Genomic DNA, 19,087 nt, shown 5'->3' on the forward strand with positions numbered 1-19,087 from the left:
GGCAGTTGCGGATGTCCCTGTTTGTTGTTTCAGAACAGGCTGGTATTCCAGTTTGCAACCTGAATTTGAAAGCTGCATACAAGTACCCAAAACTGCAAGTGGTTTTGCAGCCTGCAAAAGCCAATTGTGACTCTCTGATCTCCCAATCAATCAATCTTTTATTACGGTCACAGATCAGACTCTGCTCTCCCCAGATTGCATTGGTTTCCAGACTGGCATGGTCCCAAATGCTCAGAAGTCTCAGCTGGCTGGGGAATTCTGGGAATTGAAGTCCACCCATCTGGAGATCACTAATGTTAAGAAAAGCTTCTGTTGTACAGTTAGTTCAATATTCAAGATGGCCTAGGCAGCTTCTTGATTGCCCCTTTCTATTTTGATTTAGTTGGGAAATATTTGTTCTTCCACCCTTAATGCTATCGTTGAGTCAGCCTTCCTGCCATTTTCGAGAAACTGGCTTCTTGTCCAGTGGTTTGTGATAACAGAAGAGAGTTATCTTACGTCCTCTTTGAAGCAGCTGAGTATTTAAAGATAGCTATCGAGACCTACTTGTTACATTACACTCAGCCTGTCTCCTTTGTGGCAGGGCTTTTCAACAAAAAGAGGCTGCCCCATGTTTTAGGCTGCCAGCCTTCAAACCAACAATATATGGAAGGATCTTGTTGCAAATTCCTGTGTGTATAAAATGGCTTTATAATGCCCATTGTTTATTCTCTCTGCTTGTTGTGTTTTCTTAAAAGAGAAAAGAACGCCGCAAAGTGTATACATTTCATTCATTGTTCTGCTTGTGCTATTCAACGGGAGGGGCAGGTCTGTACAGGGCGATGAAATCTAAACTCTGACATTTTGGACTTCGGAGAATCCTGCTCAGATTTTCCCCTCCCCTTTCCCCTCCTCTACACACATTTGTCTTCTAAATCTATGGATCTCAACATCTTGAACAAAATCTTTCTACCCACGAAGGCTAGAAATGTTGCAGATTAATCCTGTCACCACTAGCAGTGAGCAGAGAGGCTGTTTCATCCAAATCCCAAAAGGGAAGAAGAGATAAAGGCATGGCCTTTGGGCTTGTCATCAATCTGGTACCACTTTCTAGGTTTTTTGTTTAAAAAAACCCCCACAAATTTGTCCTATAACGTTTAACGGGAGAAAAATTAATCAACATTATCTCGAGGGTTGGTGTTAATATACTACTGGTCTGAAGACTGTAGATCAGTGGTTCTCAACCTGTGGGTCGGGACCCCATTTGGGGTCGATCGACCATTTCACGGGGGTCGCCAAGAAAGGCTGTCCGCCATTTTTTTTGTCCGCCATTTTTTTTGTCCGCCATTTTATCCCCTTTTCCGGCGGGTGCCTTACCTCCCTTGGGCTGGGCCAGCTGGTGGTCGGCCTGCTCCGTCTCTGCCGCTTGCCTCGGCCGGCGCAGGGGGCGGAACCGCGCATGTGCAGCGCTCCCGGGCAGGGAAAGTCCTCGACTTACGACCGGTTGGGTAGTCCTCGACTTACGACCGGTTGGGTAGTCCTCGACTTATGACCGGTTTAGTCCTCGACTTACGACCAGTTTAGTCCTCGACTTACGACCGGTTGGGGTCGCGGCATTAAAAAGGTTGAGAACCACTGCTGTAGATCCTGCCAATTCATTGCTTCTTCCAAGAAGCCTCTAAACAGACATTTGGAATGAAGAATGTTTCCTTGGCCACTTCAAGGGGAAGTTTGAATTTTCTATTTAATAAATTCTTGGTTACTATACCTCTAAAAAAAAAAAAACCTTAGAAAATTTTTTTGTTATCAACATCTGCATTTAGTTTTACCTGACACTAATTACAAGGGTTCGTGGGTCAAGAATCCTATTACAGCTGTTGCTTCTTCCCTACTTCAATCGTTACTTGGCTATACTGCAATTGCTGCTTCAACTCTCCAACGCCCTGAATTCAAGAGAAAGAGGGGTGTAGCTAAAAAGGCAATTTCGGAAATGGGGAAGAGAAGACCCTCCAGCTCTTTAAGCATGCGGGTTTGGGGTTTGGAACCATTGTATAGGGAAATAACTCTTTTCTCTTCTGGAGTCGTTGCGTTCTTCCCCCAAATTATATTAGAGACACGTTTTATTTTATTATCTGTTTGCTTAAACTATAAAGGTAGATAGAAAGAAGGGTAGATAAATTATTTTTCCTCAAATTTGATTTCAGGGTGCTTTGCAAAATCAAATACTCAAAGTCTGAACTATAGATTGCTCCTATAAGAAACAAGGGAGAGTGAAAAGTAGAAACAGTTCCAGGAAGAAGCAGAAGCTGGGATTTTAAGCAACTTCTAAAACTTGTCAGCTTTAGCAGAGGCTGCACTGGGAAGTCTCCAAGCAGTATTTATACATTTTAAGAACTGATATCCAAAACAGGAACTCATATTGATTAACAAATCGGAAGACACTTTTGCAGAGTTTTAGACGCACTGTCAAACTCATCCTGCCTTAAACAAATTGCTGCCAGTGATGAGGCTAGAGGGATGAGCATGGTTTTATTTTTCTACTGAATCAAGGTATTTGGCTGCTTCAGATGAAGAAGCGGTTATCAGCCATCTTCTTATTCCATGGAAATGACCTTACTTTTGTCAACATCAGCAACAGAGCAAGATTTTCCATTGCAACTTAAGACAGAAAGATAGCAAGGCTGCGTATATGTATAAGTGTGTGGGCCACATGGCCTCCAACATCTGTCTATTACCTCCTGGCTCAGGAATTCTGGGAGTTGGTCCACGAGTCATAAAAGAGCCAAGGTTGCCTACCCCGTCCTAACATCTGTTGCTTGAGTCGGCTGCCTGAGAGGAACTGATGTCCAGAATGGGATAAGAACTCATTTGCTTGTGAATGAAGGTGCTGGGAAGGAAGTTAGTTGTGGGAGAAGCTTTGGAATAGTTACTCTGTGAAGGTGGAGTTTCCCTCTGGTAGGGCCTGGCCTGGTTGATCTAATAACAACAGTGGAAAGGTTGACTGCAGGTTAGATGCCACTCGTTGACCCTTGATCTCTCTGTCTTTGCTTACTAGGCTGATTTTTTTCCCCCTACTAGGCCTGTGCCCCCTTGTACAGCTGGCGGACAACTAAGGATGAACCTCAACAAGAAGTTGTGGGCACATGTTACCTGTCAATCAACAACTTTACTAAATTTGTGGAATATGCTCCTTGCCGCTCAGGTAACCTGTGGTCCATGAGGGAAGGGGTTGTTAATGAAAATATTATTGAATAACTTCATCCTCTAAAGTAATGAATCGTCAATGGGGAGGGGAGCCTCAATACATCTGGCTAGGGTCTCCAACCTTTGAAGTCTATTGGACAATTTGAAACATAGAGAGCATGCCGTGGACCCTCTTAGAAAATGGCTGCAGTAAGAGAGCTTACTCATTTACAGAATGGCAGTTGTGGTCCATATCTCTACCCCCTTTAGCCTCTCTTCGCAGAAAACAATCATATTTATCCCTGGTCATTTATGACCTTTCTCTGAATAGATGATCCAGAACTGAAAGCATGCTTTAGAGATGTAAAACGTCAAGTGGAGCAGGGACATGTAAATATCACAGGAGGTGTCTATGGCACACTGGCAATGCTAGATTCCCAGACTGGAGGCCTTTATGGCATATTTTGGAGTATGGCACAGTGTGGAATAGTAGTTAAAGTGCTGGCCTAGAAACCAGGAGACTATGAATTCTAGTCCTGCCTTAGGCATGAAAGCCAATTGGGCGACCATGGGCCAGTCACTCACTCTCAGCTCAACCCACCTCACAGGATTGGTTTGTGGAGAAAAGAGGGAGTATTACGTATATTGGCCACCTTAAGTTATTTATAAAAATAATAAATCAGATAGATAGATAGATAGATAGACAGACAGACAGACAGACAGACAGACAGACAGACAGACAGACAGACAGACAGACAGACAGACAGACAGACAGACAGACAGATAGATAGATAGATAGATAGAGTTGTTGTAGTCTTCTCAGTGATCCTTTCCAAATATTTGTTGTGTGCTTCTCAGAGTTCTCTTTGGTGACATGGGTGGCTCTATAAATTTGATTAATAAATAAAAAATGTGAATTCTAAGCCATAATCCCAAAACACATATGTAAGGGAGTGTTGTTCCATGTCTGGGCTTTTTGGAAGGCAAGGCACAGTTAGTGCCTCTTTCCAGATGGCATTAAATTAAAATATTGTTTTACCTGCTTCCTGGCAGAAATCTCTTTCTGTCTTGACTAGGGTTGTGGGAAACTACTTGGGGAATGAAACATTCCTTTGAACTAAAGAACATTCTATTCCCCTCTGGACTATGCCACTCTGGGGCAACATAATTGTTTCTGGATTGGAAACAGTTTGAGGTATCCTAGGCATGGCATTCTGGATGAAACAGGCCTATTTCGTGCCCAGACCACACCCAGGATGCCTCAAACTGCTTCCAGTTTAGATGATTTACTTCTGAAAACCGCCAGACCACCCCCGGAATGGCATAGTCCAAAGGAGATTGGCTATTCCAGAGGAGAAGCAGAATGTTCCATTCCCAAATAGAAAAACTTGGCATATCTCCACTTGTAACACATCTTTCCACTTTTATCATTCAGGAAGTATTAATGAATGTTTAAAGAAATACATCCCGCTGTTTTATTAAAATAAGCAATTCATGTATGGGGTTTTGGGTTTTTGTTTTGGATAAGAAAAGAAAAGATAATAACCTTTATTGTCATTTTTTACTGTGGGTACAATGACACACATCAAAAATGAAGTTTAGTTGCCCGCTCTCAAAGTGAACACATACATGACACACACCTAAACATACTATATGCAACATATACATACCATATACAACATACGTATAACATATGTTTTGTTTTGTTTTTTTGAGCTCTGCTGCAGGATGGAAAACCTGTGGCCCTCCTGATTGTTAATGGACAGCACATGTTGCCCATGCCTGATGCTCAGTCATTATGATTATGAAGCTTTGCTCAGTTTGTATCAGATTAAATGAGGGGTTTAATTTGAGAGATAGAGAAGCGAGGGAAGTAGAAGAGATAATCTTGGATTCCTACTTCCTGATGCCTTTAAGTGGGAGTTTTGTCCTGATCCTCCTCCAATACATTTGCACATCCATGTGCAGAAAACACAATCGAAAGACATTGCATTGAAAAATTCAAGCTGCAATATCAATGGTTTCTTACGTTACCCACATCAACTGTTGTTGCACCATGATTTCATGTCACTCATTACTTGTTCAGCTTCTCTGAATTTCTCAACTCTCTTCTTCCCTCTCTCTCTCTCTCTCTCTCTCTGTCCTGCCAGATCTGAACTCCCCTGCTGGACAAGGCTATTGTCAAAGTGGTTTCAGTGCTGAATTCACAAAGGTCAGTTTCCTTCCTTCTTGAGTGTGGGGCAAGGTATGGACAATGCAGGTTAGGACATTTAAGGGGGAAATCTCAAATACATTAAGGTAGAGGGGGTTAAATAAAGAGTTTTGTGGATTTTAAACATTGTCTTTCTTTCTGCAGGCAGGAAGGGTTCTTCTCGGTGGCCCTGGAAGCTACTTCTGGCAAGGTGAGTTGGCAGCTGCACACCCTAGGGCTAAGTCTGCCCACAATTGCACGATATAGGTTAGGCAGACCTTCCACAGCATAGCCTGGTTTCATCTCTTTGCCTTCAACTCAAGTAGCAGTGGGAAACAGTACTGTGAAGAATTTTAATTTGGCATGAAGGAAGAGAAGAGAAAAGGCAGCAGAAGCAAACACTAGGGAGATTTGTATATTTTTAAAAAAATGCTGGGAATTTGAGATAAATGAGATTTTGTATGCCTGGAGAGAAGTAGATGTTGCCATATTTTTCAAAGTGGCTGTTCAGGCCATAGGGGAATCTGTTTTTGCAAACCTTGCAAAGCTGATCTAATGGAAATACACGTTGTCCTCAACTTACAACCACAACTGAGCCCAAAATTTATGTGGCTAAGCAAGACAGTCGTTAAGTTAGTGTTACCTCATTTTACGACTTTTCTTGCCACAGTTGTTAAGTGAATCACAACAGTTGTTAAAGTTAGTGACATGGTTGCTAAGGGAACCTGGCTTCCCCATTGACAACGCTTGTCAGAAGGTTGCGAAAGATGATCACATGACCCTAGGACAGGGGTAGGCAACCTTGGCTCTTTTATGACTCATGGACTTCAACTCCCAGAATTCCTGAGACAACATGGCTGGCTCAAGAATTCTGGGAGTTGAAGTCCATGAGTCATAAAAGAGCCAAGGTTGCCTACTCCTGTCCTAGGACAGTGGTGGCGAACCTATGGCACGTGTGCCAGAGGCAGCACTTGGAGTCCTCTCTGTGGGCACATGTGCCATTGCCCCAGCCTCGCCTCCCCCCACGACCCCCTCCTCACCAGCAGCCCCCCTGGAGGAGAGTCGCCCCCCCAAGCGTGGCCCACTCAGAGCAGCGCAGGCAAGGACATAGCAGCTAGGCAGCGTAGATAAGACTCGGCCCTCATGCCCCATCCCGCACAGTTGATGCTGTGGGGTGCGGGCAGAGGGCGTGGCCGCCATGGTGCTGCTGAGCTGCCTGGGCGATCTGCGGCAGGCCCTGGAGGCGGTGAGTGGCCCTGCGGGCAGGCAGGGTGGGGGACAGGGTGGGGGCGGGGCAGAGGACGGAGCGGGGGCAGGGGCGGGGCCAGTTTTTGGGCACTTGGTCTCTAAAAGGTTCACCATCACTGCCCTAGGACATTGCAATTGTCATAAATATGAATCATTTGCCAATTTTCATCACATGACCATACGGATGCTGCAACAGTCATAAGCAGTGCTTTTTTTCTAAAAAAAAAAAAAAAGGTGCCGGAACTCACACACGTCATACAACCCGCCTTGCCTACCCTACAAGGTTCCATCCAAAAAAGGTGCCGGAACTCCGTTCTGGGCGTTCTATGAGAAAAAAAGCCCTGGTCATAATTGTGAAAAACGGTGAGGAGTCACTTTTTCCAGTGCCATTGTAACTTCGAACAATCACTAAATGAACTGTTGTTCAATCCAGGACTAACTATATACTTTCTTTTGCTTCCATGTGTCCTTTTCCTCCCTCCCCACAACCTCCAAATGGTGTCCCAGGACATGTACTGGCTGACCTAATGGGCTCTCAACAGAAAATGAGTGATTTTCATTCAAGCTCTTATATCAATTTGATATAGAGAAAAGGAGGCCTCCATGGGATCCAGTAGAATCCCTTTTAGAGGGCTAGGGAGGGACTGGACTCTTTCCAACACGTATTTCCCTCTGTTTTTGTTACTTGAAATACATTGTGTTTTATGTATTCATTATCTGACAATGTTTATTTGCCTGATCAGATAAATCTTATTATTCTTTGTCCTATTTTTGAGTGCAGCTTCTCATCCATGGGGGTTGGAATTACTTTCTTTAGTTTGGGCAGGAAAGTAGCAGCTAAGATTCACAATCAGCATTATTGTAATATATTTTGTTTACAAGTTCCGTGTGACTGTTGATAACCATAAGCACCAGCTGCCTCACATTTCTGAACATTGTCTCCTGCAATCTTTCTCTGGCATCTTTCAAATGCAGCATTATGTTATTTCTTGCCTTTCTCCCCTCCCCTCCACCCAAAAAAACCTTCTCTCACATATCTCCATAGCAATTCTGTGAAATAACTTGAGTTGCAAGTCATTAATAATTTTCCTTACCTTAAGAATCTTCCAGCCTAAGTGGGGATTTGAACCTGGGTCTCTCTGATCTTAGTCCAACACACTTAGTTGTTGCAATCTGCTTGCTCTTTAGGCCAAGTGATCTCAGCAACTCAAGAGGCCATTGAAGAATCCTATGACCCTGAGTATTTAATCGTTGTGGTTAAAGGAGAGCTCAAAACACAACAGACTCACCTCAAAGCGGATGACAGTTACCTAGGTGAGTTCGACAGAGAAGACAGATGATAAAGAAGCAGCCTTGACTTTGACAGATTTTTTTTTTTTTGTCCTGGCAGCCATCTGCTTCGGTTAATTTTGTGGAGCATGGATAGGAATCCTAAATTATAGGATTGATTTTTCTCAGATGTTGACTCATTTATGTATTTATTTTTATCCTGACATCATCGTTGTTGTTGCTGCTGTTGTTGTTATTGCTGTTGATTTGATCTCCGAGCTTAGCAATTTGGCTGCAAACGTTTCATCTCCATTCAGGAGGGGGACATCTTCAGTGTGCTTTGAATTGAATTTCAATTCAAACCACACTGAAGATGCACCCCCCCCCCCCGAATGGAGACGAAACACTTGGAGTCAAATCGCCAAACTCGGAGATCAAGCCAATAGTCCAACTATCAACCCAAGCTACTAATATTCAAAATAACAACAACATTATTATTATTATTATTATTATTATTATTATTATTATTATTATTATTATTATTATTATTATTATTATTATTATTATTATTATTATTATTATTATTATTATTATTATATAACTCAAGGTGGTTTACTTACCTAATATTCCTTCCTTCTCCTATTTTCTCCACAATAACCCTGGGAGGTGAGTTGGGCTGACAAAGAGGGACTTCATGCCTAAAGTGGAACTAGAACTCCCCACCTCCTGATTTCTAGCCTGGTGCCTTACCTACTAGGCCAAACTGGCTCTCATCCTCAGATCTGTTTATAGCAGGAGGACTGCTGGACTCCCAAAAGTCAGATCCTTAAAGCGTCCTGCCTTGCTCCTGATTCCAAGGAATTCAACACACACATACAGTTCAACTCTCTTCCCCAAATTGAAAATTCCAGCTCTCTCCCCAATAGAAAACTCAGGCAGGAGCCTCATGGATCCCTTCTGAACTGCAGCACTTCCCTCAACAGGCCTTTTGGTTGGTTCTTCGTTCCTGTAGGCAGCTAAGAACATAAGTGGATCCAGTGTTGAGTCCCTGAGGTGCTCTTTACACAAAGGCCAGGCTGCATGAAAGCAATGACTACGATTCATACCTGGCAGTGAGGGTGAAAGAGTTCCTGGCTTGTCTGATTCTCCTAGCCTAGGGGTCAGCCACTTTACCCGTTCTCAGTTCAGAATAAGGCTAGTTAATGAGTTGCAAATCAAACCCACACACTTGTAAGGTGAATCAGAGGTCACAGTAAACCGCAACCAAACAATATGCTCTGTCTGACCCCTGGTTCTTCATTTCTGGGAGGAAGTGCTGCCTCTGATGTGTGTCATTCCCTAATAGTAAGGTTCGTAAATAACTCAGCAGAGTTGTCCTAGAACAGTCTTTTTCAATCTTGGCCACTTGAAGATGTGTGGATTTCAACTCACAAAATTCCCTAGCGAACAAGGAAAGCATGGCTGGCTGGGGAATTTTAGGAGTTGTAAACCACACATCTTCAAGGTGTCAAGGTTGAAAAAGAGACTGTTCTAGAATACTGTAAATACTGTGGACTTCCTTTGTTTCTGATTGGCTGTCTTTTCAGGGTAACAAACCAAGGTGGATTCACTCTGGAATTGAAATGAGCTCTGTTCTATGGGTTGATCTTTCTTTGGTGCCAAACCGCGAGCATTTTTCACTTTGTGATTGTTGGGTTTTTTTCCCCTCTACAAATGATGATCTATGCTGATCTTTAGGGAAACCACAAGGATTAGCTATTCTAAACCCAACTGAGATGAGGCTGCTTAGGTTATATTTATAGGTTGCCTTCCTGGCTAAACCATAAGCATTATTTTGTGATTTAGGATACTCTGTTGTTCTGCAATGATAAGGGGACTCTCAAATGGTCTTGGTAGCTACTAGAGACAAAGTGTTTGTCACCCATTGCATTATTCCTTGTTTTTTGTTCCTAGGCTATTCTGTGACTGTAGGTGAATTCAGCGGAGATGCCACTGAAGGTACTAAGAGGCTTGAGGGAGAACTATCACATTCATTGCTGTGGGAGATATTCCTTTTCCCCTTTGGGGGGGGAGAAATAAGAAGCTGGGATTGTATATGCACCAACAATTTATATTGCCTTCTAAATGAAATGCCAACTAAATTTGTCAATGAAATCTTTTTTAAAAATATTTTCAGATTGTCTATATAATTCAATTGTTGTTTGTTGGCTACCTCATTCTGATCACCAAAAATGGAGGCTGCCTGTACTTAGGAGAGTTGTTACAATGAATAACCTAGATTTCCTTTTCCTCCATGAGGAGTAGAAACTTATTTCGCTTCAACCTGTGACCATAATTGAGCCTGGCAATTATGGTTGTAAGTTGCGATGGTTGTAAAGCAGGTCATCATGTGACTACGCCTGATTTTACAACCTTTTTAAGATGATTGTTAAGGGAATATGGCAATTGTAAAGCGAATGCTGTGGGTCGTTAAGTGAAGGATGCGGTTGTTTAATGAACTCATTGTTCGCTATGAGCCATTTTTGGTTTCTGACAAAAACATAAATTGCGGTCACGTGGCTGTGGGATACCACGTGCCACTATAAATGTGGGCTGATTCCTGAGTGCCGAAAATCCTGTCACTTGACTATAGGGAGCGGCGGCAGCCATTGAAACTTCAGAACTCAGTCATAAATAGATTTTGGGGGGGGGTCTGTCGTAACTTCAAATAATTGCTAAGTACAAGAATCCATGCTGTAATGCCATATTACATATCTTGTAATCACTTTGCTTCTTACAGATTTTGTGGCTGGTGTGCCCAAAGGAAATCTCACCTATGGATATGTAAGAGCCATATCCGTGTCATTTCTATTTTTTATTGTTCTCAAACAGTCTGTGACACCACCTTCCCCCCCCCTTACTAGAGATACTAGCTTGGGTCATATAATTCCATTGAAAGCTACTTGTAGGGAGCCATAGGCTGGTGCAGAATTTTGACTGCTCACATAATTGCTGAGAATGCATGCAACTTACAGTTTCCTCCAGGTGTAATTTAATGCCAACCTTCTCCCAAATCACTATGTCTTGAAGTCACTGTGTGTCTTAAGTCTTGAAAACCACTTCCTATCTTCAGTTCTGTTAAGTTAAAGCATTCATTTAACATCCCCTGCTATCGAAAGTATCCAACAAAGGGAGCATAATAAGGTCTTTATGCCTGATCCATAAACTGGGAATTCCCTCTTTCCCAAAAAATTTGCCCGAGGCCAGATTGAAGCAGCATTCCTTTCTCTCAAGAAGTACAATATCTCCATACTGCTTGGAAGCAGAGTTTTTAAAGTTGCAAATGCCTCGTTCAAACCTTAATATGTCCCCTTTTTGGAGCTTTCTGTACAGCATTCTCTTCTTCAAAAATATAACCGCCTGATCTTCTGAGATTTGGTAGCATTACTAAAAATAAAAATAAAAATAAGGCAAGCTATTCACTTCTCTAATACTAGCATTATTTTAACAGGGATTCTAAGGCTTGGGAAAAGGGTGATGCATTTTGCAAGGTGAAAGTCTCATAGGTGTTATATGAGTCAAACTATTCTCCAAAGCACCTGAAGGCAGGACAAGAAGCAACAGACGGAAACTAATCAAGGAGAGAAGCAACCTAGAACTGGGGAGAAACTTCCTGACAGTTAGAACAATTAACCAGTGGAACAACCTGCCTCCAGAAGCAGTGAATGCTCCAACACTGGAAGTTTTTAAAAAGAGACTGGACAACCATTTGTCTGAAATGGTATAGGGTTTCCTGCCTGAGCAGGGGGTTGGACTAGATAACATCCAAGGTCCCTTCCAACTTTTGATGATGATGAGGATGATGAGGATGATGATGAAGATGATGAGGATGATGTCTGAAGGCATCCAGCTAGCCAAGATGCAACCGCACAGCATCCTCAAGTTGTGCTTTTGGTGCCATGGCATTAGCTGGTGTGTTGCTGGAGTAGGTCAATGTTTCCCCTCCTGCTATGCATGATGGGCTTGCTTGGTAAAAGCTACAACAAGGGCAGATTTTGTTATAAACCTCAGCCCTTTCCATGACCCCTAGTCATTAGTTGTACTGTGTCCAGATATGATAAAAGATAAGTGAATTAACCTGGTCACCCGTTTTGTGTACGAGAGACAAGACATTGCCTTGTGGCTATGTGGGATTGCTTCCTCCTTCCCATCTTCATTTCATGGAACTGCTTGCTTGTTGTGGATCCCCGTGGCTGCTATAGCAACAGATGTATTTCTAAGGAGGAGGGGAATGTAGAGGCCCCAAAATAAAGAAATCTAATTTTCCTAAGGCGCTTTGATTATGGATGAACACAGAGTCATGATGTGGACATCATGTTGCGTTCTTCTTTTTACTGCTTTCAGCTTGTGACCTGGCTTCCCAACCTCCTTCTCTATTGAATGCTCCCTTCTCCCAAAAAAACTTCACTGTTAGTTTGTTCAAACAGGACATTTGACAGGAACCTCAGCTACCAAATCCCAGATGGCAGAGCGCTTGTACTAACAGCTGCTGCTTCTCAAGGTTTTCACAACCCAGATGTGCTAACTCAGTGGCTTTGTGGCTTAGTCGTGAAATTTATTGTTATTATTTTAAAAAATTCAGAATAGATCTCTAAATTCAAACAAAGAATGTTTACTCCAAGGTTAACATCTCCCAATTTACTCTACTAATAGTTGGGGGAAGAGCAAAAAAGATGGGCAAAGAAATGTTAATGTGAAAAGAGGGATACCTTATGGTCATTTGAATGAAAAACAGGTAGTCCTCAACTTATGACCCCAATTGAGCCCAAAGTTTATGTTGCTAAGTGAGACAGTTGTTAAGTGAATTTTGCCCCGTTTTACAACTTTTCTTGCCACAGTTGTTAAGTGAAAGACTGCAGTTGTTAAGTAAATCTGGCTTCCCCATCAACTTTGCTTGTCAGAAGGTTGAAAAATGTGATCAGATGATCCTGGGACACGGCGACCGTCATAAATATGAGTCGGTTGCCAAGCGTCTGAATTTTGATCACATGACCATGGGGGGATGCTGCAATGGTCATGAGTGTGAAAAACAGTCATAAGTCACTTTTTCAGTGCTGCTGTAACTTCAAATCGTCACTAAACAAACTTGCAAATTGAGGACTACCTGTGTGTATCTTTTTAAAAGCTACAACTATAGCTTGGTGTCTGGATGTGCTTCTAGATAAGGTTACTCTCAGCTGTACCAACCCAGATGAAAAATACTGTGACTGTTTCACCTCCTTAATTCACTTTTGCAGGGGGGAAAAAAGAAGCTAGAAAAAGCAATGAGAAAACAGCATTTGGGTCAAGAGGAACCATTTAGCTTCCTCTTCAAAAAGCTAAAAGCATTTGATGAATTTCTGTGGAGAGATGATGTTTGATGTTACATCTATTTTTGCTCTCTTTTTTTGCCCCACCAGGTAACAATTTTAAATGGAAGTGACATTCGACCATTATACAACTTTTCTGGAGAACAGGTGAAGAGATTCATTTGTTACACTGAAGTGATTTGGGTCCAACTACTGAAAAAGCCCCTTAAATCAGAATAATTTGCTCTCCCTTATAAGATGATATGGTCTGCCCCTAGCAGACCATGGTGAACTGCTAACTGAGGCTTACAGTTAGTCCTTGACTTACGGTGGCAATTGGGATCAAAATTATTGTCTCTAAGTGATGCGGTTGAAAAATGCAACTGCATTGTTTAGCAACAACAATCTCTGCAGTCCCAGTTGTTGTTGTTCACAACATAGTCGTTAGGCAAGGCACCTTCCTGCCAGCTCCCCATGACAAAAGTCACTGGGGGATCCTGACAGGATGTTGCAAGTCCTAAGCCTGCAGGCAGATAAGTGGCTGCTGCCGGATAAGGGAGGGAACATGGCTGTGGGAGATGTATGGGGGAGAGTCTGGAGGGTGTTGGAGAGGTGCCGTAGGGGTAGGGAAGGGTGTGTGGGATGCACATGAGGTGCCATGTAAGTTAGGGGGATGCACAGGGATGTGTGGATCAAGAAGGGTATGTGGGATGGGGTATATGTAGAGAGGGTGTGTACAGGTGAGCAAATGGCTGGTATAATGGAAACACGGGCTGGGAAAGGGTGTACAGGTCAAGGAGACTTATCCCAGTGATTTGGAGTTCCTACTGGCTTTCCTTTGACTTTCTGGGGAAGCCAGCACGGAAGGCTGCAACTGGCATTCATATGATCATGGGGCACTTGGCTTTTGGTTGTCAGTGTGAATGGGTTGCCAAGCATCCCAGTTGTGATCATATGATGGTGGATATGCGGGACAGATGGGACTCCCAAGATTCAAAACCGCCATTCATTCAGTGCCATTGTAACCTTGAACGGTTGCTGAATGATTTGGTTAAGAGAGAAAGACACACAAATGAGGTGGAGCAGCCACATCTCTCCTTACCTTCTCCACTTCTTGAAGCTGATAGCAAAACTACCAAAAAAGTGCGTTTGGATGATGAATTCTGTTTTCTGAAAGTCTGAGCTTCCATTTCAATGTCACAAGTTTCTTGTTTCTTTATATTTATTAAGAATTGTACATGAAGTAAAAGACAAAACTAAAGAAAGGAAAAAAGAAAGGAAAAAGGTGCAAGAAAAGGAAAACAAAAAACAGAAGTTGTGGAATATAATGACTTCCAAGCTTCTCTTCAACAAATAATTACAATCTTATAGTCTTCCCTCCCTCTTAAATGTTATACGGATCCCTTCAGCCTTTCATTTAGTCCACAACTTTTTTTTAATCTTTAAACCTATAAATCATCATATCTTTTTTTCTTTTTTCAGTAAAAAGTCCATACAAGGTTTCTAGTCTTTCAGAAAAGTTTTTTTCTCTTCATTTCAGCAAATTCTGATATTTTCACAATCTGTTCCTCTGCTATGGGAATGTCATTGTTCTTCCATCATTGTCACAAGCTTTTAGCCCTTACGTCAGTGAAGATATATACTCAAAACACAGGGCCTGTTGTTATATCAGCAACTGGAATTGAGGCTGACCAACCTTTACAATAATTGGGAAATGCCTGTATAACCCCAACTTTTATGGTACAGTTCCAACTTTTATAGCATCTAGTATAAGATCATGAGAAATGAGCTTTTACACAAATTGTTTCATGATACAAATTTTGAAGTACTTTCTGCAGAGGATTTTAACCATTTTTTTGCCTTTATTTATTTATTTATTTTTATATTCCTGTTATTTATCGCTCAGATTTACTGTACCATCGGTTACTGATATTTCTTGACTATATTTCACTGTAAAACCTGAGGGGGCTACACTTCCCCAAGAGGGGGAAGGTACTTCCAGCTAAAATGAACTTGAATGTAATGCATATTAAGACAGCTGGTGAGTTTGAATAGTTGAAAGCTGAGTACAGCTGAGGAAACTTTGGCCTTCACAACTCCCATCATTGGTCGTTATTGGCCATATTGGCTGGAGCTGTTGGGAACTGCAGTCTGACATCACTTGGGAAGCCAGTGTCTTTATCTTTGTCCTATAAGGCCTGACAACCAGCCTCTTGGAGAATACTTTTTCCTGTTTTCCATTATGGAGGTGGGCAAATACTGCAGTAAGGACAGGTATGAGGAGGTTGTAGGAGTGTGTCAGGGAAACGGACATCTCCAATCTTCTGTGATCTCAAAATGTCTCTACTATGCTGACATTTCTTGATCCCTGTCACTTGTCTCAACAGATGGCTGCCTATTTTGGGTATGCTGTGGCTGTCATGGATATCAACAGTGATGGGTGAGTGTTGAGGAGGGGCTGCTTAGTCAACAGTAAGCTTGGGGTGGGGTGGAAGCAGCTCTTCCCAGCTCCTGAGGAAATTGGATATGATAATAGATTTAAGTTTGGGTGAGGTCTTGATGCACACCATACAGAAATTGTCTGGGAAGTGAAACGTCCATCTGCAGAGAAGATTGATGGAGGGGCATGATGGAGAAGAGGGTCTGGTGGCTGAGATGTTGGCTGAGAATTGTGGCAGAGCAACCATACTGAGAAAAGCTAATCTAGATCCCTTTTCCCTCCCTCTTTCGAGCAACTCTACAATGTTCTCTGGACTCCAGCCACCTGTGATTTATCTCCCAGAGCTTAAGAGTTGATTGTTTCATTTCTTTCCTTTCTCCCCTCTCTCCTGCCATGCAGACTGGATGACCTGTTGATCGGTGCCCCCTTGTTTATGGAAAAAACGGAAGATGGCCTTGTTCAGGAGGTGGGCAGGGTCTATATCTACCTGCAAAAGACATATGGCATGGAGCCCAGTGCATCAGCTGTACTGACCGGTCACCAAGAGTTTGGCCGCTTTGGCAGTGCTATAGCCTCATTGGGAGACCTCAACCAGGATGGCTACAATGGTATGAAAGTTGGATAGGAGGTGCATGGCATGGGGAAAGGAACAGAAGGTCTCCAGGTTTGAGTTTTGTCTCCTTGACTAAGATGAATTGTCAATGTATTATTTTCACACAGAGAAAAGGGAAGGGAATATCCAGCAGTTTATCTGCATTTCCATTACTAAAGTTCTGATTTGCTACTAAATGTTTTCCTTTCCTCGGGGGTTCATGGAACAGCTCATTAATTCTCACCTTTATCTTATTTTACAACCAAACAAGAAACGGATGCTAGAGCTATGTTCCAATTAAAGTGATATTTTCCAAAATTCTCATAACTGAGACGGAGGCATATTATTGGATATTTTCCAAACTCCTCATAATTGAGACTGAGGCACGTTATTTTGGTGTAGGATAGGAGATGGGAACGTAGGGATTTTCCATCATTCTTGACCATTGATCCTACTTCCAGTGGCTAATGGGCGTTGGAAACCCAACATTATCCAGAGAGTTACAGGTTCCTCTCTCCTGGTGTATGCCTTAAAAATGGAAGCACATTTCAGTCATATTCCCACTGAGCCAAAACGTATCTGCATGCTTTTGTTGTTCTGAATATGCCTTCCCCTTGGAAGGAGGCAGCTGAGAAACATTGTAGAGCTAATTTATCTGGAAACTTTGGTTTATTTGTCTGGAGGGTGACTAAATCCATTGCATTCAATGCAGAGACACAACAAAACTATCTAATCTCTGGCAGAGACATCTGGAGAAAGGCAGGCTTAGCTGCAAAGAGAGACAGCAAAGAACTTTCTCTGTGGACGTTTTCAAAAGGGACTGTCGCTTTATGTCTCACAGATAAAAATTCCCAGATGTTATTCTTTCCCTTTCCTGCCTAAAGGAATCTTAAATAGCAGGATATCCACCTGAAATTTTGCCAGTTGAAAGAGCCATTATGGGCTAGAGGGAGCAATGGTTTGACTTGGATGAAACCATCTATTTATGTTTTAGTGGGGAGGGAGCAGGGATAACACAGCGATAAGAGCACATGGTTTGCAGGTGAAAGGTCCTAAGTTAAATCCCTGGTATCTTGCTGGCCAAACTCTGAGTGTGTAGACTCAACGCCAGTCAGGAGATGTTGAGGGGGGGGGGGAAACTAGGCTTCTAGTTGGATTTTTTGGAAGCTTTAATTCCTTTCATTCATCTTAGTTAAACATTCTATTGCATCAGCAAAAAAAGGAAAAAATGTCAGCTTTCAAAGGAGGAACGTGGATAACCTTGATTGTTGGGTTGGTGAGAACATTTAGCAGAGTCCCTTTTCAAGCCAGCATCTTGTCAAATGGTACTTCCAGGAATTCTCTGTCCTTAGTTCCCCTGTTACAGGTATCTGAGTTCTAGGTGTGAAAAACTGGCACTTTGTAGAGCTCAGTCCTCCTCGGTTTCTTAATTTGGCCGCTTAATTTTTCCAAATCTCTGTTGAAAAATTCTGTTGAATCCATCTGAGGTACAATTGAGGATTGGACCGGACTTAGTCTTGGTGAGGTAAATTTAAAGGAGCACCGACAGGAATCATCTGAGTAGAAAGAGGGGACTGAAGACTAAGCGCCCTGCCCATAGTACAGATAGGTAGTCCTCAACTTACAACCGTTCGTTTAGCGACTGTTCGAAGTTACAACGGCACTGTTTTTCCACACTTAACAATCATTGTGGCATCCCCAGGGTCACATGACCAAAATCCAGATGCTTGGCAACTGACTCATATTCATGACGATTGCAGTGACCCTGGAGTCATGTGATCCCCTTCTGCGATCTTCTGACAAGCAAAGTCGGTGCCGAAGCCAGATTCTCTTAACAACCGTGCTACTAACTTAACTCTTAACTGTAGTGAGTTGCTTAACAAGTGTGGCAAGGAAAGTCGTAAAATAGGGCAAAACTCACTTAACAACTGTCTCGCTTAGCAACAGAATTTTTGGCTCAGTTGTGGTGGTCAGTCGAGGACTACCTGTATGCATAATCAAGATAACATGGATTCATTATCCTTTTAACAGCCCTGCTTCTCATAATGGCTGCCAGAGCATGGGGGGGGGGGGCTTTTCCTCCTCCTTCATGTTGGATGGGCAAAGCTGGAATCCTGATCCAGCTAAGCAGGCCTTTGGGGCAGCAGCTCTTTTTAATGAAATCCTCAGCCTGTCTCTGTGGCAGAAGAGGGAGTTGTGTGTGTTCCACTGCTGCCATCTACTGTTGGCTCTTTCTAATTCAGCTCCCATGGGATTTCTTTTTTTCTTTTCTAAACAAAAAAAAATCGAATGAAGGGGGGATCGATTAAGCAAAAGAAAATGCACAGTCTGCCTAGGCACTTTGGATGGCGGAACACCACAGTTGGCCAGATGGGGACAAGGGCCACCCATAGCCACTATGGGGTGTTCTTCAGAAGCCTTCTGCTTCTGTCACAGGAATGAAAGCAGCACAGCATGCATACAAAAGGGGAATGGGTTACATCCTGACAGTGTGGAGCTACTGTACTTTTCTGCCCTCCCCTCTTGTCTTCACCTTGTGGATGCTGCTGATTGCCACCCTGAGGCATGGCTGTCGGGAATTCTGGGAGTTGAAGTCCACAAATCATATAAGGGCCCCCTAGAGTGGCAATCAGCAGCATCCACAGGTTGAAGACAAAAGCCTTCTTGCAAAGTGGCCCTGATGGCTCCATGCCGGTCTCTCAGTTGGTGTGCTGCTCTGGCAGGCCACTCTACCGGCTCCCGTGCATTATTCTGAGAGAGTCCTTGGAGGGCTACAGTACACGATGGGGTAATTTTGGCATCAGCCTGTAGAGATAGTGGTATAGGGAGGCCCCAGGGCCAATTTGGACTGCATTGCT

The 19,087-nt window shown here is 42.9% G+C and overlaps 1 protein-coding gene across 1 annotated transcript in view; it reads left to right on the forward strand.

Annotated features, from left to right (window-relative positions):
* ITGA5 (integrin subunit alpha 5) overlaps positions 1-19,087 on the forward strand; it is a 79,367-nt gene that overhangs the window by 36,282 nt on the left and 23,998 nt on the right. Inside the window, exons 4-12 of the mRNA XM_015816765.1 lie at positions 3,058-3,181; positions 5,313-5,374; positions 5,519-5,564; positions 7,790-7,915; positions 9,824-9,868; positions 10,650-10,693; positions 13,309-13,365; positions 15,585-15,637; positions 16,037-16,245. Coding sequence (XP_015672251.1) covers positions 3,058-3,181; positions 5,313-5,374; positions 5,519-5,564; positions 7,790-7,915; positions 9,824-9,868; positions 10,650-10,693; positions 13,309-13,365; positions 15,585-15,637; positions 16,037-16,245 — 766 coding nt within the window. The remainder of the gene's footprint in view (positions 1-3,057; positions 3,182-5,312; positions 5,375-5,518; positions 5,565-7,789; positions 7,916-9,823; positions 9,869-10,649; positions 10,694-13,308; positions 13,366-15,584; positions 15,638-16,036; positions 16,246-19,087) is intronic.

The sequence above is a fragment of the Protobothrops mucrosquamatus genome, unplaced genomic scaffold (assembly GCF_001527695.2).
Source record: "Protobothrops mucrosquamatus isolate PMUCROS unplaced genomic scaffold, P.Mucros_1.0 scaffold492, whole genome shotgun sequence".
Taxonomy (NCBI): domain Eukaryota; kingdom Metazoa; phylum Chordata; class Lepidosauria; order Squamata; family Viperidae; genus Protobothrops; species Protobothrops mucrosquamatus.